General features: G+C 37.8%; 1 protein-coding gene across 2 annotated transcripts in view; it reads right to left on the bottom strand.

Moving 5' to 3' along the window:
• RASSF6 (Ras association domain family member 6) overlaps positions 1–24,701 on the bottom strand; it is a 57,050-nt gene extending 32,349 nt beyond the window's left edge. The window contains exons 1-2 of one of the 2 annotated variants that reach the window (XM_084886028.1): positions 24,449–24,701; positions 11,244–11,342 (exon numbers count right to left, since the gene is read on the bottom strand). In XM_084886028.1, the coding sequence (XP_084742154.1) occupies positions 11,244–11,308 (65 nt within the window). In that variant the 5' untranslated portion in view covers positions 11,309–11,342; positions 24,449–24,701. Of the gene's footprint in view, positions 1–11,243; positions 11,343–24,360; positions 24,414–24,448 lie in introns of those variants that run through there. The other variant, XM_084886029.1, reaches the window with a different exon arrangement.
• Positions 24,702–25,092: the final 391 nt, after the last annotated feature.

Raw genomic sequence — 25,092 nt, 5'->3', positions numbered from 1 at the left:
TATATATATATACATATATAGTCAGCAGATACAAAACAAAACACCTAAAATGCGTGCAAACTCCACTGTTTAAGAGAGCAGCTTCACCTACTCAGAGCAATCTCACTAGATAAGACATGGAAGAGGGCATAAAAAGAAAGAGACAAAGGGGGATTGTATCATTTTCCAAAGTGCTGGTTTCCTGAAGAAAACAGGAATGTGCTTTATGTCTGATACCTGATTTTTTAAGAGAATCCGTTTAAAAGGGTAAATATCAATATTTGATATTTTAACACTCTAGAATGTTTTCCAACAACTTCAGATGAGGGAAGACACTTATCCATTCCCTTTTCCTTTATGGTCTAGCTTCTAAAGATTTTTTTTAAAAAAATTTATGAGTTATTATTATAGTTGGTGGCTGCAATGAGCTGCTTCCATATCAGACCTTGGTTTCTGTTGTCACATGCAATTAGTGCCCAAGAAAATATATTGTGAGAGCTACAAAAAGAACTGTGTATCTCTGTATGTATGCCCAGCATGAAACACAGTGGCACATATGCTTTTGCTAATCAGTGGATCTCAAACTGGAGCTAGCATCAGGATCACCTGAAGGGCTTGTTGAAACAGATTGTGAGTGGCATCCCCCAAGTTTCTGAGTAAGTCTGGGATGGGTCCTGAGAATTTGCATTTCTAACATGTTCCTGGGTGACTCTGATGCTGCTAGGCTCGGGATCATACTCTAAAATCTACTCTTAGGGTGTGAAGAATCAATGTGATATTATTCTTTTAGGGGAAAGGAAATTTTTCTGTTGACAGATTGCAGGTTGAAATAGGTGGCCATTCCAATTAACACTAAAATAGCCATATGTAACTGGCCCACTAACACTTCTGCTCCTCCCCCTGTATTGCTGAAGTAAGGGGTAAGAGAACACTTTCCTTCACACATTCCTGGGAAAAGGTTTGTTCTAGCTTTCTATTGCTGTTGCTACAAATTGCCACACCTCAATGGCTTTAAACAACACAAATATGCATATTAGTTTACAGTTCAAAATGCAGGTCTCACAGGCTATAATCAAGCAGTCAGCAGGGCTGTGTTTCTCCTGAAGGTTCTGAGGGAGAATATGTTTCTTGGTTTCCTGGCTGTCTCCAGTTTCCAGGGCCTGCCCACATTCCTGGGCTGCTGGCTCCCCTTTCCATGTTCAAAGCCAGCAATGGCCATTGACTCATTCTCACCAGGAAAACTCTGACACTGACTCCTCTCAAAGAGCTCTCCTCCCATGATAAAGGACCTTTATGATTACACTGGTCCCACCTGGATAATTTATCTACTTTCCTCTCAGCTGATTAGCATCCTAATTCCATCTGCAGTCTTGACTCCTTTTAGCCTTGTAATGTAAAATAGTCATAGCTTCAGAAGAGCAAAATGTAAACATCTTAGAGGGGCCATTATTCTGCTTATAAGAGATTTAAGAGCGACTCCTATTCAAATAGTGTCAGAACACCTAGGAGACATCTTGTTAGAAATCAGAATCTATATTTTAAGGAAGATCCCCAGGAAATTTGTATGTGCATGAAAGTAGAAAGAAGCCCTGATGTAGATGAATCAGTATTTAAGGGTAACACATGTAAAGTCTAAATACTAAGTTCCCAATTCAGTTTTTGAGGTAGGTCAACCTACCTCCTCCCCTTGCCCCCTCCACCCCCCACTCATTCATAACCATCCAAACCCTCCTGGAAAATTACTATGTAACAGACAATGTAATAGATGCTGGGGGCTCTGCAATCAATAAGGCCCCTGCCATATGGAAGGAATACAGAAGAAAAAAGAAGAGCAAATAAAGATATGCTAATTTCACAAAGGGATACATCCAATGAGAATAATGACACAAGATCATGTGATGCAGTGCACTGAGAGGACATTTTTGAAAGGGCCATCAGGAAGCCCGAAATATTACCAGTAAACTGAAACGTCAGTGAAGGAAAGGAGGCAGATGTGAAGAGTCAAGGAGAGTGTTCAGGCAAGAGGCACAGTGGGATTGAGCGTGGTATGGTTGATGGCGAGAAAAGGGAAAGAATGGTTCAAGATGAGGTCCTAAAGGTCCCCCAGGCCAGCTCCTATTGGACCTTTGAGACTCCTTATGGTAAGGATTCAGCAATAGAACTTTAAGGCTTCAAGAGAGATGCTGTGACATACATTATAAAGAAACTTCTGGCTGCTGGAGAAGGATGGACTGTGGGGACAGGAGGTGGAAGCAGGGAGCCCAATTCCGAGACTGTTGCAGTTGTTCAGGAAAGAGATAATGGTGGCTCAGACTAGATGGTGAGAAGCAGTTGGATTTTGGAGGTGGAGCTGATTGGATTTTCTGTGTGGAGAAATGGAGCAATGAGATTGGGATCTAACATTTTTTGAGATCTTGCTTCTCATTTTATCCACGAGCTAAATTCCATTTCAGGTGTTTCTAAAACATGCCTTATAGATGAGGGGGAAGAAAAAAAAAAAACTAGTTGAAAAGTAAACACAGTTGCGCCACGCAACACCAGTTATTATGGCAACAGATGGAGGCTGGCTGTAAAATAACACCCTTTGGGAATGAACAGCTGGGGGTTTTGTGCTTGTTCAGGATGACTGCCTGGACTTCACAGTCTGCTGCCCCTTGATGGGGAAAACGATATCCATTATTCTGTTAATGAAGTCCTTTAGTTATTTTACTGCTACGCCTTCCAGCCTCTGGGACTAGGGGATTGTTACAAGAGTGTCTGAAACACAACAGGTGGTCAGCGATCTGCAGGGCTGTCCTTGGGAGTGTGAGCTAACAGCAGGAACTTTCCTTACCTCTCCCTTCTGGAATGGGGTCTTGACTTTGACCATGGATTTCCTTACATTTGAAAAATATAGATTAAGCAACCTCCTTGTTTCTCTTGTGGGCACGCTCCAACTATTCTCCACACTCTATAGAGAGTATATAGAACATATCTAATCATATATTTTGTTTAACATCCTGAGCTGTTTTCCATTGCTCTTGGGATAAAAACCCTCAATACTTATCAAAATAGGTCAAGTTTTGCTTGGTTTCTCCTCCTCTTTAGCTTCCTTTCAGAAGATGTTTTCCCTGTGACCTGGACAGACCTCAGCCATGCTGGTGCCTTTCCTTTGCTGGGGTGGTTCTCCCTCTGGCCATAAAGATAGTGAGCTGACTCCCAGTGTCAGGAATGCTTCCCCCTCAGTCCCTTAAACTTGTTAGTCCCTTCCTCCTTCAGATCTCTGGTACCTGACCCTACTTAGCCTAGGTCCTTATTCTCTCCTAAATCTGGGCTCCTTTCCTTTAGGACACTTACCCTCAGTTTGCTATCAGCCTGTGGTTCTCAAAGTATGATTTTTAAAAAAGATAATTTAAGACCTGTGGTTCTCAAAGTATGATTTCCAATCAATAGCATCCCTACCACTTGGGAACTTGTCAGACATGCAAATGATTACTCCAACCTAGACCTACTGAATCAGAAACTCTAGGAATTGGGTCCAGCAATCTTTAGTTTAATAAGCTCTTCGAGTGATTCTGATGAAGGCTCACGTTGGAGATCTGTAGCCTGAGATTGCCCTTGTTCATTTTTACTCAAAATTCCATACCCCACCTTCTAGTACATCTGACTTATGGCCTCAGTAATTATTTGTTAAGAGAATGAAATAAAAAAAAATTAAATCATGACTTATTTTTAATGGGGAAAAACATCTTTCACCAGTATAGCTAACATATCCAGAAATTAAACTCAATAAATTAATATATTTTTATTTTACTAGACATTTGTATTGAAATGTTTTCAGTGTATCTTGGATAGATGATCTAATTGTTTATTAATGGATTGAAGTAATAAAATAGGTAAATGTAGAGTAAATCAATTTTATTGGGAATAACAATCATCAATATGCTTAATGACTGTGGACAATATATATTAATTGAAAAATATCTGATAAAGAGCTCAAATATGATATTTTTCACATGTCTGGGGGACTCTATTGGCCTTTTCATGACGTAGTAACAGATGTGGTACCCAATTTCTCCTAAAAATTTTTGTGTGTTGTTTTTGCTAGATCATCAGACATAAATAATAATACTTTTAAAATAAAATTTTAAAAAGTGTTCACATAAAAATTTTTTCTCATTCTTAATATGATTGTCCTAAACACATCTCAAACGTTTTGCCCCTGGCTTATTTTAGAATCCTGACTCAGACAAAAATGTGTCTGCGAGGGCTGGCTCCCTCATCCTTTACTAGAGACAAGAGTCCTGCAGACTTCAGGGAAGTGGTGCTCTCTCTTCATAACCCTACCTTCAGGGCATGCTGGGGCACGCAGTGTTCACTGGAGTTCCTTTGCTCAAGAGAAGGCCTTGGCCGTGAACTTGGGCAAATATTGCCCTCTGGCTTTACCAGCCGGGTAGGAGCAGCCTCTGAACACTGGTTCTTTGTGCTGGATTTGTGCTCAGAGGTGCAGGTGGCTGGTTCCTTTGTTTCAGCAAAGGGCGCTGGCCAACATGCTTGGGAAAAGAAACTGTTTGGAATAATGCATTTTCTGCTAAAATTTACTACATCATGCGAATTAAAGTTATTTACTCAGGATAGGCATGCACACGTGCCTTGTGGGCTGCAGTTGGAGGAGAAAAAGCCTAACAGGTTCTCAGAGTGAAATCTGACCTGCATTCTAAAACTGAATTTGCACTTTATTCAGGCACTGGGGTTGGCATTTACTCACCTCAAAAGTGCCCTGAAGTCAGCCTAGAACCTGTAATAAAAGTACTTCAAGAGCAACCACATGGAACCATTCTTTTTTTAAAAAACTCAGCTCACTTAGAATGGTTACCAGGTAAAGCAACAGGGTGATGACCCCAGGCAATGAAAACAGTACCTGGAACTTGAGTCATGTGAGCATGAAGCTAACTTATGCCAACACCCTTCACCCAGGGAAGTTTCTAAGCTCAGAGAATTCTCATCCAGGAGTAATGCATGCATTTTATATTGATTACTGTGCTATTAATATTAAAATCTCTTATTTTATTGATGACATGTCGTTCTTAGGAAATTTGCTGAATTAACCAAATTTCCATCAAGCAGATTCTGTTTTCCTATTAATTTCCATCATTTTTACGTATTTCTGTGAAGAAAAAGAAAAATCCCTTACTAAGTTGGTAATTGTCTTGTTTGCTAGAACAATGACTGGTACAGAGTGGGAGCTGAATCACCATTTGTTAAGTGAATATATAAATAGAGGTGTTTGCCAGGTTTGTGATGTGTTGGATATCATAGGTGGCCAGGGATATTATTATCATTTCGGGCCACTATTTTGTAAAGATTTTCCCAGGCTCCAGGAATTCTGTTTATTTCAGGTGGTCCTCAGTCCTCAGACTTTAATCCTTTTCCTACTGTGAGCAGTGGTTCTTAGACTCCACTAGGCAACAGAATCACCTAAATAGTTCTGGGGTGGAACCCAGGATCTGCATTTTTACAAGCATCTGATTGGGAAGCAGGTGGCTCAGGCACCACATTTTGAGAAATGCTACCGTTATGTCAAGTGTTTGTATTTACTTTATCATCTGGAATTCCAATTAATACGTGGATGGTAGGGTCTGAAGTGGGCTCTGGGTTATAGGAGATAAACTATAAATCCTTAATTCAGTCAATGAAAAATATGACATAAAATAAGGGTCACTAGAATCACAGATCCTTCTTTGGAAATATCCTCCTTCAAAATATATAGTTTCATTGTGACCTAGTTTACTGCAGGCCAATTATAAAATGGGAAGGCATAGAGATTCTCAAATTTTGTTAGCTTTCTTTCTCCTCTTGTATTCCTGATAATTAGAAAGTATATATAAGTGATTAATACATTCTGGCTGAGAGCGGTGGCTATGCTATCAAATTAATCATGTGTGGCTTTCATGATTTTGGCTAACCCCAAGTATCATCTATTGTTAATGTTTTTCTAATTGACTCCACTTTTAAGTACGATTTTATTTGTCTTGAGCAATAATGTTGGTGAAATAAAAAATTTTATGTGCTAATTATATTTTTCTGACATTTCCCATAAATGGTCAAATAAAAGTCAATTACCTATGTTCCACTTATAATCATCCAGGTACCCCACCTGGGAAATAGGTTGCAAAAGATGCTTAGGGCTTACCCTCAAAGGATTTAAATTCTACCTGAGGAAATCATCTGTTATGAAACAATAAGGAGTGTAAGCTGCTGGTGAGAAAAAAAATCATCAAAGATTTTTAGAAAGCTAATTTTTGTAGCAATAACATTAGATATATTTGTACTTTTTGATCCAATAATTCCACTTCTGTGAAATAGCTCATGTGTATTCAAAAAATTGAAGCCATCTTGAAGGTCAGAATTAAAAGAATGATTTTATTTGATACTTCTATATCATTGAATGCTATGTCATTAAAGTCATCTTTAAAAACATTTTCAAATAATAAGTAAAAATATTTCTAATATATGCCAGGTGTGTAAAACAAGGTACAGTATGACTTCAACTATGTCAAATAGAATCATTAGAAGACATGGAATCTGACAAATTAAATAGTACTGATATATATTTTTCCTTGGTTTTGAGGTTATGGTTAATCTATATATTTTTAATCTATATGTTTCTATATTTTCTGTTTTATAATTATACTAGAGGCCCGTTATGTCAAGTGTTCGTATTTACTTTATCATCTGGAATTCCAATTAATACGTGGATGGTAGGGTCTGAAGTGGGCTCTGGGTTATAGGAGATAAACTATAAATCCTTAATTCAGTCAATGAAAAATATGACATAAAATAAGGGTCACTAGAATCACAGATGCTTTCTTTGGAAATATCCTCCAGGGATCACCTGGAGTGCACAAAATTCGTGCACTCCAGGTGATCCCTCAGCCAGGCCTCAGCCCTTAAAGGATGTCTAACTGCTGCCACCACTGCTGCATTCACCAGCCATGAGCCTGGCTTCTGGCTGAGTGGTAATGCCCCTGTGGGAGTGCACTGACCACCAGGGGGCAGCTCCTGCATTGAGTGTTTGGCCACTGGTGGTCAGTGTGTGTCATAGTGATTGGTTGTTCTGGCATTTGGTTGATTTGCATATTAGCCTTTTATTATAAGGACTAGAAGCCTGATGAACAAAACTCGTGCAAGGGCCTCAGCCCCACCACCATGGTGGCCGCTTCTGCCTCACCCCTGCCACTGCAGCTTTGTCTGGAAGGTCGTCTGGAAGTACATCTGGTCCAATTAGTATATTATGCTTTTATTATTATAGATGAATATAAATATATAAATTATAATAATTTATCAAAAAATCATACTTCATAATTAGGAAATACATATTTTAAAATAAAATTATCACAAGCTAATTAAAATATTACTGCAGTTCAGGGAGGATTTCATTGGGAAAGTGAAAAGCTGAGACTGGAAAACAATAAAATATTACAAAAGAAGCAGAAGTTGACTTGGTACCTATCAGTGTATGGAATGGGTGTCTAAGTTGGCTAAAACTTGTAATTTTCATTCTGTGACTACTCTGTAGAGAGTTGAACAAAAGTAGGGGATGTGGTGATCCAGGATAGAAGTTACCATTGGATGGTCATGGCTACAGTGAGATAGACATAATTCATTAGAGCTGAACTAGGAGCTCTAGAAAGGGGGAAGAAAACTTTATTCTTTAGAGAAAGGACCAGGAGAATAAAGAACTAGAGGATAAAGAGAAATGCATGCATATAAATGGTGGGGATTAGCCAGAATAGGAATACCCCTAAGAGCAGACAGGAGTCAGGGCAGGCACAGGAGCTTCTCTATGACATTTGTCTTCAGGTTTTGTCAGGGAAGGGAGGTTGATGCCAGAGTGTGCAAACAAGAGACAGTGTACTGAAGTTACCTGATACCTGATGCGCTTTAATCTGATCACAAGGGCAAGTCTAAAGGTTTGAGTGAGAAAGAACCTTGCTTCCTTGGTAATCCAGGCGGCAAAGCTGCTGTGTCATAGCTGAAGTCAACTAAGGGACAATGGTTGTAACCTCAGCGGTTGTAATCTGAGATGTGGGCCCCCAGGACAGTTTAGCAATACTGGTGGGGCAGATGGGAGACATGATTTCATGAGCTGAACTAAGTCATGCAGAGCTGAATAACAGGAAAATGCGTACATGGGTTTATACATTCTTCTCTTATAGTCTGTACTTTTCCTTCTCTGAACCTTCCTCCCAGTGTGGTAACTTTGTTTACTTGGTTGGGTAAGCTTACACTGCACAGAAAGCATGCAGGCAGGAGGAAACACTGGTGCAGCCTAGGGCTGTTGTTTTTAGAGACACCACTCTTACCGTAATTTTCTCCGGGAAGAGGAAATTTAGTAGAGGGACCTTCTTGGGGCTGTCCTGGGCTCTCATCCTGTTCTTTGCCTCCTGTCATTCTCTTGGGAGCTTCTTACTTTTTATTCACAACCTCCCACCTTCTCCATCATTTACCTACCTTGAAACTAACTTGCTCCCTGCTAGTCTTGCAGATCACTCAAACCTTTTCTTATCTTTTTCTCTTCCCAACCTGTCATCTTTTAGGTCCTCTCAACAATGCTCATCTTGTGACCAGGGACATCTCTGACCAATAGCTAGGACCTTTCTGTAGAGGTTATGTTCTCTGACCTTCATTGTCAATGTTTCAGTTAAATTTCCCAGTTCCTCAGTTTCCCTGCTTTCCTTGTATGTCCATCAATGCTTCAGTTATCTCGACATCTCAAAGTGGTGTCATTCATATATATATGTTATGAATGGCACATATGTAATGGGTAATATAGTAAATATATACTGCTCTCTGTTCAGTCTCCATAGCCATTCTGCTGACTTTTCACACAATATACTTCTTCCTTGCCTCCTTGTTTTCTATTTTTCTTACTTCATTTCACTCTTTTCAACCTTGGATCTGGAATCTTCTTTGTTTATACTTATTCCCTTGTTGATCTTACTCATTTGAAAATGTAACATCTGTAGAGCTGAACTCCTGATCTACCACAAACTTGTTCATTTATAATCTTTATAAAATCAGAGAAGTTTAACTCCATTTTCTCAACCAAAACCTTGGAATAATCCTTGTTTATTCTCTTTCTCTCACACCCCACATCTAAACCTCCAGGAAATCCTATTGTCTCTTCTTTAAAAATGTAACTAAAATCTGAGCTTTTTTTTTCCCCCTCCACTGCTGCCACCTTGGTCAAAGGCACTATCATCTCTACCATGGAATATTATCACCTCCTGGATAGTTTCTACACTTCTACTCTTGTCTCTTCATTCTTCTTTTAATTTAACAGCCAGACTGATTCAGTCACCCATGAACTCAGTATTCTTCAATAGCTTCTCATCGTGGAGGTGGGAAAAATGAAGTCTTAAAATGGGTCATATTTCATATCTCTAGATATGAGACCCTCCTTATCTAGCCCCATTATGTCTCTAATGTCAGCTTCTACTGTCCTTCCTACTTCACTTCTCTACACTGGCTGCCTCTGCCCCTACAGGCACGTGCCTGCCTTAGGTTTGTGAACTCGCTGTCCTCCTTGCCTGGATCCTCCCAGCCAGATACCTGCACAGCTTGCTTGTGCACCTCCATCAGGTTTTATTCTAATGTTACTTCCTCACTGAGGACTTCCCTGGCTTCTTACATGAAATCTCACCTGCCTGCTGTCCACTCCCAGAACTCAGTACTCCCTTTCTTGCTTTATTTTTATTCTTCATACCTTTTTGGTATGAAGAATAAAATATATATAATTTTTATATATATTTTATAAGAATAAAATATATATAATTATATAATATAATTATCAGCAGCTAATAATATATATAATTACTCATTTATCTTACCATACTGACTGTACAGTAATCCACCCTTATCCACGGGGGATACATTCTGAGACCCCCCCAGTGGATTTCTGAAACTTAGTACCAAATCCTGAACATACTATGTTTTTCCTATACATACATATCTTTAATAAAGTTTAATTTATAAAATAGGCAATTTCATAAATGGAAGATTTGTTCTTACTATAAATCTTAGCAACCTCAGCATAAAAATTTTTTCTTTCCTTATTAAGTTAAGAATGTTTACCTTTACTTTAAAGGAAGCACGGAAGGCTTCTCTTTGGCATATCTGAATCGCCAGCATCCCTAACCCAGTATTTTGGGGCCATTGTAAAATAAGGGCTACTTGAACACAAGCACTGTGGTACCCTGGCAGTGGATCTGATAACTGAGGCAGTTACTAAGTGGCCTTTGGGCAGGGAGCCTATATGGCCTATATGCTAAGCAAAAGGATAATTCATGTTTTAGGTACAACAGAGTGGGCTGGTGAGATTTTATCACCCTGCTCAGATTGGTGAACAAGTTAAAACTTATGAACTGCTATTTCTAGAAGTTTCCATTAAACATTTCAGATTGCAGGTAACTCTAACTGTGGAAAATGAAACTGTGCATAAGGGGAGACTACTGTATTCCTCTTTAGAAGGCAAACTCATCAGGGTAAAGGCTTTGTTTGGTTCATTGCTGAATGGTCAGGATCAAGAAGAGTACCTGTCTACAGGGAGTTTGTAAGTATTTGAGGAATGAATCCACTATCTTGTACTTAATGTCTTCTTCCTACTTCTTACTATCTTCAACATGGCTTTAATTCCATTTTTGATCATATTCGTTCCCTATTTGATTTCCTATTTCCAATTCCCAACATCACTTATGTCCACCTCCCTCCCTCATTTATTTGGCTTTGTTTCTCTTTATTGTAAGACATGCTCTAGCTCAATGAAGTTCAGTTCTTATATTTTTTATAATAATTTTTAAATCTCTACTTTATTTTCCCCAAAGCAACATAAGATGCTATTAGCTATGTGTAAGAAAATAGCTGTGGATGTTGGCCATATATTGCATAATCTAATGGAGAACAGTAAAAATGAAGTGTGTCCTGAGGACACAAGAGAGATAGAAGAGATGACAGGAGACCCTATGTTGGGCTCTTGAGAATCATACCAATGATTAAAATAAAAATTTAGCCATTAGACCACCATTTATAAAATGAGTAATTGTTCCATGAAAGGCTATAAACCAGTCTGTAGGACATCTTTCTTCAATTTATTTAATGTCTCAACTGGCGATTCATATTATTGATCTTGTGAATGACATAGCATGCTTAGAATGACATAGTGCTGGGTATAATCCACAAAGGACTGGCAACTAGAATAACATGTAAAACAGATATACAGTTACCCAGTAAGGAATGTCCTCTCATTGACGAAGATCCAAGAGGAGTACTGGTGGGGCATCAGAGTCATCTTTCCTCCCTTTTTGAGGTCATCGATGGATACCCTAAAACATTAGAATGATATTAATGGCATGCACCTGTGATGCATTCATAAATCAGTTTCTGACTTAAACTGACTCTTCTTGTTGTGTCCCTAGTGTGTAAAAGTATTTGGGGAGGGGGAGTGTTTAAGTAATGTTTCATATATGGGCATGAGGGATGGGTTGGGGAGAAAAGGAAAGAGAATATATTTTTTTTTTACCATGTGTCTTACACTCTGTAGGTGAGCCAGGTTATAGACCTTCTCTCATTTAATCCTGCGACAATCTATCCCAGCAAGGTATGCAGGTTATTACCTCCACTTCAAACTCTTAGTAAGTAACGGAGCAGATCATTTGAAGCACGGCCTGAATATCTTCATGGCCTCTACTTTGTTTCCTTTTCACCAACATTTTTGCAATTTGGAAAAGGTTATATCAATTAATTTTTATTTTATTTTATATAAATTAGTCCATGCTAAGATTCTTTTCAAGGATTTTTCTATGTCTAAGGGAATTAATACTGAGGATAAATGAGATGTTCTGCAAAATCTTCGTTTGTAAGAAAATAAGGTTAGAGTTCAGAGTTCAACTACAATGAAGTGACTTTGTAGTCACTTTCTAAATGGCCTCCTCCAAAGCTCTTTTTCATGATTGCTCATAATTTGTTTTGGGAACATGTGTTGTCTTCTCTGCCCACTCCTGCAAGCCCCAACCCACTTAAGTTTTAAGATTCTTAGATGTTTTCCTCTGTTCTAATTATTCAATCTATGCTTTTGAGAAAAATCTATTTTGTCTCTTTTGATGTGATCTTTCATTTTAAACTGAAAATTGTTTTCTTAGTATAATTTAGGGAACATGGTAGTAAAGGACAGAGAACAAACAATTTAATTTTGACAATCTAAAATGAAAGATGATAAAGAGGACTTATGAAGAAATATCAGATAAACCACAAACATATTAACTTGCCAAATGGTCTTCCCCTTGGTAATCAATTTGAGAAACTGGCAGTTGTGGGACAGAGAGAGAGAAAGGCAAACAGGGCAGACCATAGTTGTAGGAAAGTTAGAACACAAAATCCAATGTTGGCCCATGATAAATGCTAATGATTTGCAAATTTATAAGTGGAATCCTGGATCAAAGTTATAATAATAATAACTTTATGGTTGATGGCTCTCTTAGCTATACTCCTGGTAAGGAATGTACTTAAAATATCCAAATCTGTCATTACTATTATTATAAAGAATCTTATTTCTGAATTTTTAGTATTTGATTTGGAATACATTCTAAGGATTTTTCCCCCATTTTTTCAATTTATCCACAGTTCTAATACTACCAGATTTAGTTATTTATAAGTTATCCTCTTGTTCCATCCCTCTATAAATGCACAGCTGTGCTTGGAGTGTTGTTTTTTAATATATATATATATATATATATATATATATATATATATATATATAATTTATTTATTTTTTACAGAAAGGAAGGGAAAGAGACAGAGAGCCAGAAACATTGATGAGAGAGAAACATCAATCAGCCATCTCCCACACACCCTAGACTAGGGATGTAACCACAACCAAGGTACATGCCCTTAATCGGAATCGAACCTGGGACCCTTCAGTCCGCAGGCTGACACTCTATCCACTGAGCCAAACCGGTTTTGACTTCTTGGAGTGTTTGAAGCTGCCACAGAGCTTACATTTTATTGATAAATATAAAAAGAAAAAATGAGATACCATATGAAAAATTCTGCCCTGCTAGAATAATGTTTCTGAAGACTTTCTGGTTATATTTTATAATAAAATCTCCAGAAATTTATGAAAAAATGTAGAAGTCTTCTGTTATTATATTTTAAAATAAAATTTCCAGAGACTTGTGGGGGGAAAAATCAGTTTTAAACTTCTGCTTACTTAGCAGCCCCATGTTATTTTATTTAAGAAGATGTTAATTACATCTAGAAAATTTTTACTTTAGAAAATTAACTTTCATTTGTAATTCTAAAAGAAGACACCCATGAAAAACACACATGTTGTCAAAACAAGCCAAAGGAAAATAGTTTAGGCAAAATATGAAAAAGGATCCCAAGTCAAATTTATAGAAAAGATTCCTTTATTAACTTTTGGTGAGAATATGTTTGTATATTTTCAGAAAACTCCAAGTTCATGTGGATTCCTGCAACAGAGAGGAATTGACAGGACTGCTCTAGCCTTGAAGACAGAAGAGAAGCAGTCCAGACATGGAGGTCGCTGACAACACTTTGCCATTCTGGCAATCAGCAGCTGTGTAACACTGCATGTTGCCCAGGACCAAGCCAGAGAGGGTCGGACCTGCATTACCACCATTTGTCCACCATCCAGAACTTAAATAACATTGCTGACATGTATACATAAGGAACGGTTTGACATTGAAATTGGGACTCAAAGAACTGTTGGCCCAGAAAGAAACTCACTACAGACTGATTCATTTGCCTCTCAGCATAACCATTATTGCTTGTCTCATTTTAGGTTCTTATAAGTGTATTTCTAGTATCACATGATCTCACTCATCTAGGGGAAATAATGAACAACATAAACTGATGAACAAAAACAGGCCTGGAGACAGGGAAGCATCGATCAGACTGTCAAGCCTCAGAGGGAAGGTTGGGAAGGGTGGGGGTAAGGAGGAGAGATTAACCAAAAGACTTGTATGCATGCATATAAGCCTAACCAGTGGTCACAGACAACGGGGGAGGGGGGGTGGGGGGGTGGGGAAGAGGAACAATGTGTGAGGTGGGGTTTGGGATGGGAATGGGGGGGATGAGGACAAATATGTGATGCCATAATCAATAAAGAAATTTAAAAAATAAAAATAAGTTTCTGTGATAAACATCTATTACTTTTATAACAAAACAAACAAACAAAAAGAAGATGTTAAATCCCAAAGGCTTCTAGGGTCCCAAATGAGGCATTTTGCTAAATTTTTGTGGCAACATAGGAATACAAGATAGCTATAGTAGAGAAGAGATCCTAGAGGTATGAAGAAAAGAGAAAACTGTATTAGGTAGAGTGTAAAACTTCAGAATAAGTGGCCCAATGCAAGGAAGGATGAACCAATTTGGTAAGTTTTTGGAATATTTCTAGAAAGAATTTTCTCCTGTAAGATTCTGTGCAAGGAAACATATTCTTCCTATTACAGAAATTAAAACCAAGCTGGCTTAACCCTGCCCATTCCCGCAGACACAATTTTAAGTTTTCAGGCAGCTAAAGTCAAGCCCAGACTCGCAGGGTTGATTGTGATATAACATCACTGAAGTCTCCTTCAGGCTCTGGAAACTGTGGTCAGACATGAATAATATCCTCCTTTAGGTTGTCATATAAATGGCATTAAGGGATAACCAGAGATTTTAAGTATAATTTCTATTCATTCCATTGCGTCAAGCCTACAGAATTAAAAGGAACATAGCCAGAATAAAAAGGTAGGCTGGAGAGAAAAGATGAATTTTTTTATTTAAAAAAGAGGGGGAGGGATTTCTTTCTTTTTCTTCTGAATCAGATTATTTTGTTTGGGATAGGGTGTATGGAAGACATTTCATGTTTTTCTTTCTCTAGGAGACTAGCAGTTCAAAACAAAACAAAACAAACAAAAGCAAAACACACACACACACACACACACACACACACACACACACAAAAGCTATTCTCACATTTCTAATGCATATTTTTCCTTATAGCACATTGTTAGTTTGAAATTGTGTCATCTCTTTGAAAGCTATGAGCACATTTCATCAGGCATATTGTAATAGTCTCTAAGCTGAATAGTTGACGAGTTTCCCATTATGCTTTTACCATTCTGATCTCACTTCATCTTCTGGTTCACAAACCTTCCTGAGATCTCATTCTTAGCAAAACAAATATAGCCCAGGACCCTTAACATGACATTCAGGCTTTCTGTAATCCACTCAAACCTTCTCTCTCAAACTTAAACTTGAAGCTACTGAGAAACTACAAGGCCTTCAAGTCTAATGAAATCTCAAGCCGCAGAGTGCTCTGCCAGTTGCTTTGTATAGGAGAGCAATTGTCACTGCAGGTCCAGATTTCTGCTTCCTTCTAGTCCCTGATCAGGTTTGACCTTTTCAAATCTCCCACAGCCTATTATCTACCCTGTTGTGATGCCATTTTCTGCATTTGACCTTGTATTGTTATTATTGATTTATGTGTTGGCTACTCATCTCCTTTTGCTCAACGAATATGTTCCTCTAGATGGGAATGTCATCCTCTTTGATAGCACATCATTTAGAGGAACTCTCCACATCATGGAGAGGACTCAAGCCCCAGGGGTCAGAAGCTCAGCAAACTGGGCAAATTAGCTCTGTAGGTCAAAAACTACATGAGGTATTTTAGGCTCCCTTGGGGCAGAGACACAGCACACTCTGTGAGCCCAATAAATCCCACTTTCTCATTCATAGAATGTCACCTGGGCTGTTTGGTTACACAGCCCTTGCTCTTGTTTCTAAAACCTGAGTTTTACCTCTAGATTTGTGATTCTAATCACCCACAAAGAAAAGTTATTGATGCACCCTAGTAACATTTCCCCAATGGTTACCATGAGGTTCAAACACTACCTTCCCCCTCCTGAATCAAGATAAGTTATCATCTATTTCTTTAATTTACCCCTCCTTGCGCCTCTCCTCATATATTCCAATAGTTTATTTTTCTCTGCCTCTTATCAGCATTTGACAAGGTTGATTGTGCTCTCCTTTTGAAACACTTTTATCTTTAAGGCTTTTTAAAGTAATCACAACAACCCTGACTTATTTTCTTGCTGTCTCATTGGCTTCAATATTTTAGCCTCCTCTGTTGAATCACAAAATGCTGACTTTTCATGTCCTTGGCCATCCTCTCTAACTACACTTTCTTCCATATAATTGAATTAATCTCCATCACAGCCTCTCTGCGGAGCTCAACTATGTACTTACTCTGTTTGGATGTCTAACAGCCATCTCAATATCAACCTGGCCAAAACAAAACCACTGACTTTCTCCCATGCTCCAGAATTCCCACCTCCACAATTCTGCCCAATTAAGTACAAAAACAAAGAGTTGGTCTTATTTTTAATTCTTCCATCATAACCGGATTCCTATCCAAAAATAAGTCCTATTGATTCTATCTCCCTATGTAACCTGAACTCAAAAGCTCCTATTTCCAAAGCTATCGCTTTGAGCTAGGCCACCATCATCCTTCTCCTGGATTATCTCATCAGTCTCCTGACTGGTCTCCCTGCATTCACGTGGTGATCAACATTCCATTCCTCACACAGCATCACGGCAATTTCAAAGATCAAGTGACTTTTTGTCATCCTATGATTAAGACCTTGCAAAGACTTGCAAGAATGAACTAGAATAAAATATAACCTTGCGATTACTCATGAGATCCTGTCAATCTCTTCAGTATTCGCTTCCTTTATTATTTTCCTTATTGGATCTATATCATTCTCATTGGCCTTCTTTCTGGTTTTCAATTATCCCCTAAATTCATTCCTGCCTCAGGGACTTATACTTGCTGCTCCTCCTAGTTGGAGCATCTCTTCCTCCCCCAACCCCTACCACCATTATGCAGATCCTGCCCCTGCTTCTTCTCTCAGAGGCTTTCTGTAAGCAAGTCTCTGTCCCTCTTACATTATTTTCAGCTAGTTACATATCAGTATCTGAAAGAATCTTATTTATTTACATTGTCTGTCTTTCCTAAGTACAACACTAATTTCTTACAATAGGGGCTTTTGAAAATTTGCCTGTGTACATCCAAATATTAGAATTTGCATGGGAAATGAAAGAATTTCAATGAATATTTGTTGAGTGACTAACTGAATATAAAATTGCAGATACGGTTCAAAGAATTAAGAATTATTTATAAACATTTTCTAGACCTCAGCTAAAATAACATTTTAGCTGAGACTAGAAGTTGGACATATTTTGAACTGAAGAACCATGATGGAAGCCCCTTAGAGTCACAAAGTGAAAACAGACAGTGATGGGCTAAAGAATCATTGCAGAAGACTCCTGTTTGTATTCATGAACTAGCTAAGGCATCATTAAGGGTGGCAAAAAACAGCCTTGTAAACTGGTGATCTATGCTGAACCAAAGCAAAAGATTTCAGATGGGATTAAGGAATTTCAAAAGCTCTGACCTTAGGAAGAAAAACAATTGAATGGAATTTAGGGAAGAAAATAAAAACAACATAAATTTTTGTTCATGGATGGTATATACTAATTAAATAAGAAATATTTAATTGACCATATCTGAATCTAAAAATTAACAAAGCAAAATATCTTAACAGTCTAGATACCAGAAAGGTAAAAATTTGATTTGGTAAAAGTCTCATTTTATTATTCACTAAAGGCCCGATGAATGAAATTCATGCAAGGGGCTTAGCCCTCACAGTCCTGGCTGCCTTGGCCCTCAAAGCTCCTGCTTTGTCTAGAAGATCATCGGATGGTCATTCTGCTGTTCAGTTTAATTAGCACATTAGCTCTTTATTGTATAGGATTGCTGAAGTGATACATAGATCTATGAATTCAGATAATTTTCCCTCTCCATTTCCACTAACCATGATTCATAGCAAATTAAAAACTGGTTTGGCCCTTGTGAATATCTTTTAAATGATGAAGATTTGGTGGACTTTAAGTAGTTTCCTCAAAAGGTTCAAGAGGATGATCACAGAGACTATGATTAGCAGAGATAGAGAGGATTTATGAAAACAGAAAAAAAAATTATATAGAAGCCTAGAGTTCTTACTTTGGACATTTACCATTATTTTGATAGACTATAATAAACTATAATTTGAGGAGGAAAGCAATTGCTATAAATCTATAGACTTTACTGGGAGGGCTCTTCAGTCTTGGGGCCAGAGCTTACACACTTAGATTGTATATGAAATAAGATTACTCATTTAATAAGTGTGGCTATTTATTCTTTCATTTTGTCCAGACAGAGTGGAGCTCAAAAGACAACAATTAGAATTAGATAGGTGAGCAATTAAGTTCTGGAGAAGTAAACAGTTCTGAAGGTACTAGGCAGGTCTAAGGTCACATAGATCTAGGTGGCTCAATAGGGAAGGAAAGAGACTAACAGGTAGAATGGACCTGAGCAGGCAGATTAGAAGCTTGAGCAGGCAGCGTGGGAGCACTGAGTGTGTGGGCAGCAGAGACTGAAGAGCATGAGAGAGCATCAGTGGTTTGTCTCCCCCTGCTCTGTATCCTGCCTAGATGTGGGCTTGCCCTCACTGACCCATTGCCAGAAGGAAGCCAGGAAATGGAAGGGGAATCCAAGCTGCAATGAACTCAGAAGGACTCATTTAAATGACCTTCCTGTGCCCAAGCATGGATTAGTTAAATGGTTACCTGTTTAAAAGTGGAAAATTTGGTTCACTCCTTTGTATAGTCAACAAATATTTCACAAGTTCCTTCTTTGAACTCACATCCATACTAACCACAGGAAGTATAGCCTATATCTCTAGCTGTAATCCCTGATGCCTGAGGTCAGTGGGTCTATAGTGTCAAGATGGTCATAATTTTAGAATGAACTAAAACAAAAAATATAGGTCTAACTTCCCTAGGATCCCCAGCCAAAGAAAAGTTTTTACTGCCATTCCACAGGAAAATATATGCAGCTTTCTAATTACTTACTTCTTTCTCTTTCCGAGTAATATATTTTATTTGATTATTTTTTCCTTTTTAAGAGAATTATCGCTTATTTTAGTTTTGTATTACTCAGAGTGAGTATATATGTAGACACAAGTATATAGATATAACATATGAAAAATAATGAATATATTTAATATATGGGAAAGCATATTCAAATAATATTAAAATTGATAGCTTTGAAGTTGAATGATAGTTATTTTCTATCTTATTTCATACTCACTTTTAAGATCACATACAAAGAAAATATATAACATACACCATAAAAATTATAAAAAACATAACACATTGAAATAACAAGTGTATATTTCAATTATTAAATAAAATCATATTCAAGGTGGTACACATGAAGTTCTTTTTTAAATTATTGTTTTGGCTTGAAGAGGCAATAGAAAGTTGAAAATATATATTCAGTTCCAAAATAAAGCTATAAAGAAAATAAGCTCTGACCTGGATTCATAAAGTTGAGAAGAAAAGATCTATATAAAATTATCTAAAAAAAAAACAACAACCCACCTATAATTCTATTTATTATCCAAAAGAGTCAAGAAAAGTATGGATTCTGAAAAACATTTGTCTTCATATTTTTTCTAAAAATGCATTTCATTTGCAGAGATGGTAAAAGTTCAGAGTTGGGTTATTTAAACTATCATTTCATTAAGTGATATTGATTGCAGTTACTTGTTTTGAGATAAAAATAAAACAAAAATGTATTAAAGTACTTGAATTTAAGACAGCACTAAACAGGATGTGGATCAAATAACCAGACATCTATGTGACCATGTCATTGCTCTCAGTTCCAGTAGATTCCAATTTGAAATGCCAAGCTTTTAATAGTACATTTTATATTTACACATTGCTAAGACCACGTGCCTTGTTCTTCCCAGAGTGTCCTCAGGGTAGTGAGGGGGGCAAGAGCAGTAGATAAAGCAGGCTAGCTTTAAGACATGTCAGGATTCAAAGAATCTTGCCAGCCCACAGTCTAGCAGCCTAGAAGGGAGCTGCTCAGTCTGCCAACACACCTTCTGGAATTGCCAACTCACCTCAAGGATTTTCTACTTCATCTAAGTTTCCAAGAGGACATTCTAAGGTGACTTCACAGACATCATGACTCATCTTTCCTGTTCATACGTTGGCTGCAAAAGAATTGGGAGACTCTCTTCTCTTAAGCTCCATTTACTAGGCCTGGGATGATGTTGATGAAAAGTTGTCTTTAATCATTTCAGCTACTAAACTAGTACCCTCATCACTTAAAAAGAAGACACCTAAAATATTGGTTTTGTACTTGAGATGATGTTATGAAGGGATGAAATCACTATATAGTATTTGACAGCTCTGACAGACATTAATTTAATTTTATAACAGGGCCTAGTCCTCTCTAATCCTGGACTTGGCTGCAAAGAGAATATTCAGAAAACGTTCTTTCTCAGAGGCTGTATTTTCAATTGAATCAAACTTGAATATGTTTTAAAAATCTAAACGTTCTATGAAGCCCACATATTTCTTTTTCTTTTTTTCCTCCATGTATTTATAACAACCCTAAATTTCCTACCACCTTGTAACCAATGACTCTATATAAGTAGGTTGAATGTTAACATTAGATTTCTATTTCAAATGAAAGTGTAATATGCTTCTTATTTTACAGAGTTAAAAATATCAGATGTAAATCTTTTAATTACATGTTAAAAAGACATGTAATATATATATATCAATATATATATATATATACTATTTTGAATATATTTGAAAATTTATTTTTATACTATTTTGAATATATTTGAAAATTTATTTTTTTCTTAATCACTGTTGGTTCTCTCTCTCTCTCTCTCTCTCTCTCTCCTCCCATCCCAAAACATTTAATAGTCTAACTTAAAATGTTATATGCATTAGAAATAGTAGAAAAACACATGTATACTAAAACAGTCTTTAACAAGGAAGATTTACCTACAGTTATGTGGTTAAGTAAGTTAATTTCAAGTAAGTTAATCTCAAATATAGTTAAGTATATTTATTTTAATTGATGGCACTGTACATTGTTGAGACCTATGCCTATTAAGAAATAAAATCAAATAACTTGGTTTAAGAAGTTCTAACAGTTGGTTTGGTCAAATAATTGAATTGTCACCCTGCCCCTAGGAAATTACCTTCAGGCCACTTCACAAAGGACATTCCCTTTCGCTTAGACCACATTCCACTTGCAAAGACCATTATCTCTCCTCTCTGGACCTTTCCAGGATCCAGACCTGCACAGGAAATTCTCCACCCAGAAAAAGCCTACCTAGAGTCCTTTAAAAGCTCTGACTCTCCATTTTGGGTGCTGGCACCATTTTGGGGGCTCAGCTCACCTGGTATACAGATGACCTAATAAATTTATAAGCCCTTACCACTTTGGCTTTGTGTGTTCCCTCTTCGGCGACCCTAACACTAATAATATCTACTCAGTGTAAAAGCATATTTCTGCTTTGAAAAATGTTTAGTAAAAAGCAGCACTGAAACTTATTCTAAATGGATTTACTACTTTTATAAGTTTTTAATTAAACCACATTAAGTTCAATCAGACTCTACAGGACAGTAATGTAGTCAAGTTCAGTTTGGTTGGTTTTATAATTCTATCCCCAATTCTCCAGTCCATATTCAATTATAATTACATTGGAGAATTTTAACTCTACAATTTGGATAAAAAATCATGCCCATTGATAGATGCATAGATAAAGAATAGATTTGCAGTAGTAAGTACAGGAAAGAGAGTTTATTCACTATTATAATAATCATAACATTAATGTCTTTGTCCATAGAAATAACAGTAAACCACTTTTGCCCATTTCTGTATATACAATGGAATATTGAGCAACAATAAACAAGAATAGAATGGCCTGGCTGATGTATCTCAGTTGTTGAGAATCAACATATGAACCAGAAGGTCACAATTCAGGGCACATGCCTGGATTGTGGGCTCAATCCCCAGTAAGGGGCATGTAGGAGGCAACCAATTAATGATTTTCTCTCATCATGGATGTTTCTATCTCTTCTGCTCCTTTCCTCTCTAAAACCAATAAAAAAACATTTTTTTAAACAAAAGCATGGAATCTTGCCATTTATGACACATTAATAGATTTAGAGGGTATTATGCTAAATAAAATGTCAGGCAGAGGAAGATAAATACTGTATAGTTTCACACATATGGGGAATGTAAAACAAAACAAAACAAAAGTAGACTCATAAAAACAGGGATCAAAGTGATAGTTACCAGAAGGAAGTGGTTGGGGGAATGGGTGAAAAAGGTGAAGGAGAATATAGTTAATATTACTGTGATAAATTTACATAGTGACAAACACAGACGATTACTAGAATAGTGTGTTGGGGGGTCACATTGTAAGGTGTAAAAATGTCAAATCACTATTGTATATCTGAAACTAATATGACCAATATAAGATTGCATAACAACTATTCTTAAAAAAATAAATTTTACAAAGTCAGGTAGTATCAGCATTCACACACACACATACACACACACAAAAAGATGAATAGGATTGACTACAAATCACTTAAGTGTTTTATATTAGTAAAATAAAAAGATAACATTTTAACAATGGAAATACTTTGCTAGTCACAGCTACTAAGTCTGCCTTCCTCAAAGTTATGAACATTAATATAACTCACAGCAATGTTGCCCTGGCTGATGTAGCTCAGTTGGTTGGAGCACTGTCCCTTACACTGAAAGGTGGCTGGTTTGGGTTCGATTCCCAGTCAGGGGACATACAGAGGCAATCAATCAATGTCTGCCCACCCCCCTCTCAGAAATTAAAATTTAAAAAAAAATCTATAAAAAAAACACTAATGGCAATATTAATAAAAGTTCCCTTTAAATGAAATTTCATAAAATAATTGAAATAATTGAATAATTGCCTATAATTTAAGTTTAAGAGGCAATGACCAACAAAAAGATAGTTACCATTCTTTTATATATTTTGGCCACCAACACAAATGGAAGTGTACATCACTTCAATACAAACAATATAATATGTACTGCAATGTAAAGTGGTGGACTCTATGGTCTAATTTTTTCCAAGTTATTCAAGGGGCAATCTCTTTTACTAAATTCAGACACGATCATGGGTTCCACAAGATGGGACTGTGTGAAATTCTCCTACTAAAATTATACTTTAGTGTTAGAAATAACAGATGGATATACATGTGACTTTTCCAAAGTAAAACTGATTGAGTAGCAAATAAGTCTGAATTTGCCACCATCTACTCTATTTGAAAAATGGCAAGAAGCCAGGGAATGTCATTGCTTCATAGAAAGACAATACTTTTCCCACCTGCCACCTGCTCACAGGTCCTGGATCCACAATGCCTGGTCTCCCCTGCTCAGCTTCTGCTTCCTGGTGTGGCCCCTTTGGCAGAGCAGGGTATTCCTTCATGCGAATAGGAGGCAGCATGTATAGAATACTTGCTTAGTGTTTAGCTCCCTTTGAAGCCCTATTGGCAGCTCCTGTTAGGATGCTCACTTTTAGAGAGGACAAACCGAAGCTTAGATAAGTTGATTCACTTGCTGTGGAATAAAATACCAAGTGGCAAAGCCAGGACTTGAACCAATGGCTCTCCTGCCTCAGAATGTTATCCTTAACTCACGGACTCCCATGTAATTAGCTATGATTCTCCTTTCTTTTTTTTTTTTCTTTTTTTTTTTTTTTGGTACAGTCTTGAATTATATCAGAAATCCTTTGCAATTTTTTTTGGGTGGGGTTACGTTTTTTGTAGCTTTGTGGAAACAAAAGCTTAGCTGACTGAACCTTTTATTTGTTTATTTAATTTTTGTTAATCTTCACCTGAGGGTACTTTTCCATTGATTTTTAGAGAGAGTGGAAGAGAGGGGGAGACACAGACACAGAAAGAGAAACATTCATGTGAGAGACACATCAATTGGCTGACTCCCCTCACCTACGTACCCTGACCGATCTCACCTATGTGCCTTTAGGCTGGAAACTGCAGGCTGACACTCTACCCCTGAGCCAAACGGGCCAGGTTTGAACCCTCTAGTTAAAATACCTTCCATGCTAGCTGATTCAATACAACATTGCAAACCACAAGAACACTCAGAGGCAGGACGATGGCATGGCGAGAGTCCAGTATCGCTGGAGAGTAAGCACAATTCCAGGTCCAGTGCTCACTGAGCCATTTCCCTGAAGCAAAGGGAGGAGGGGCTCATTGGTCACCCTAACCTCCATACCTGCCCCCTCTTCCCTCCTTCCCCTCTCCTCACAGGCATACCTCATCAGGAAAGAGCATTCTGAAAAAAAAAAAAATCTGAGGAAAAATAATGCCCTTTTCACCTGTTACACTAAGAGCAGAAGGAACCTCTTTTACCTTAACTGCCCGGCTGAACTTGCTTGCGACAGTTCATTCCCCTGCTGGGTCACAGACTCTGATTGCCAGAAAGTCAGCGCTCACTCACCTGTCCTGGAGGTCCGTGCCAGGTGTGGGAGGAGGGGAGCGCAGGCTCACCTGCACACCGCTGGGGCTCTGCTCCCGGGACACACACACACACACACACACACACACACACACACACACACACACCACTTACACACTCACACACTCACACAAGGTCATCAAGCCCCAGAATCTGTTAGTTAATTATTACTTCCTTTCACCACCGCAGGGCAGGGAGATGTCAGAAACCTGAGCCACTCCCTGTGCCTCAGTGCATGTTGGGAGTGTTTACTTTCTTTCTTAGGAGGATCAGCTGATAGACACCCTCCTTTGCTCCTTGTCACACATTTTGAGAAGTGAACTGACACACTGATTAATGCTTTACCCATTGAGTTGGACTGATTCTACTCTCTATTTTCTAGAGGAATAGTCCATGTAAGAGATGACAGCAACTAAGACTTAATGTTGTTGTTGTTGTTGTTGTTGTTGTTGTTATTATTATTATTAGAGAGAAAGAGAGGAAAAAGGAGGGAGGAGAGAGAGAAAGAGAGGGACAGACAGAAGTATAGATTGGTTGTCTCCCTACACGCTCTTACCGGGAAGCAAACCCCAACCTAGAGGTGTGCCCTGTCTGGGAATCAAACCCAGAAAACCTTTTGGTGTACT

This window comes from Pipistrellus hanaki, assembly GCF_964339955.1.
Source record: "Pipistrellus hanaki genome assembly, chromosome: 1".
Classification (NCBI taxonomy): domain Eukaryota; kingdom Metazoa; phylum Chordata; class Mammalia; order Chiroptera; family Vespertilionidae; genus Pipistrellus; species Pipistrellus hanaki.
This window is presented reverse-complemented; position numbering and strand designations above follow the sequence as displayed.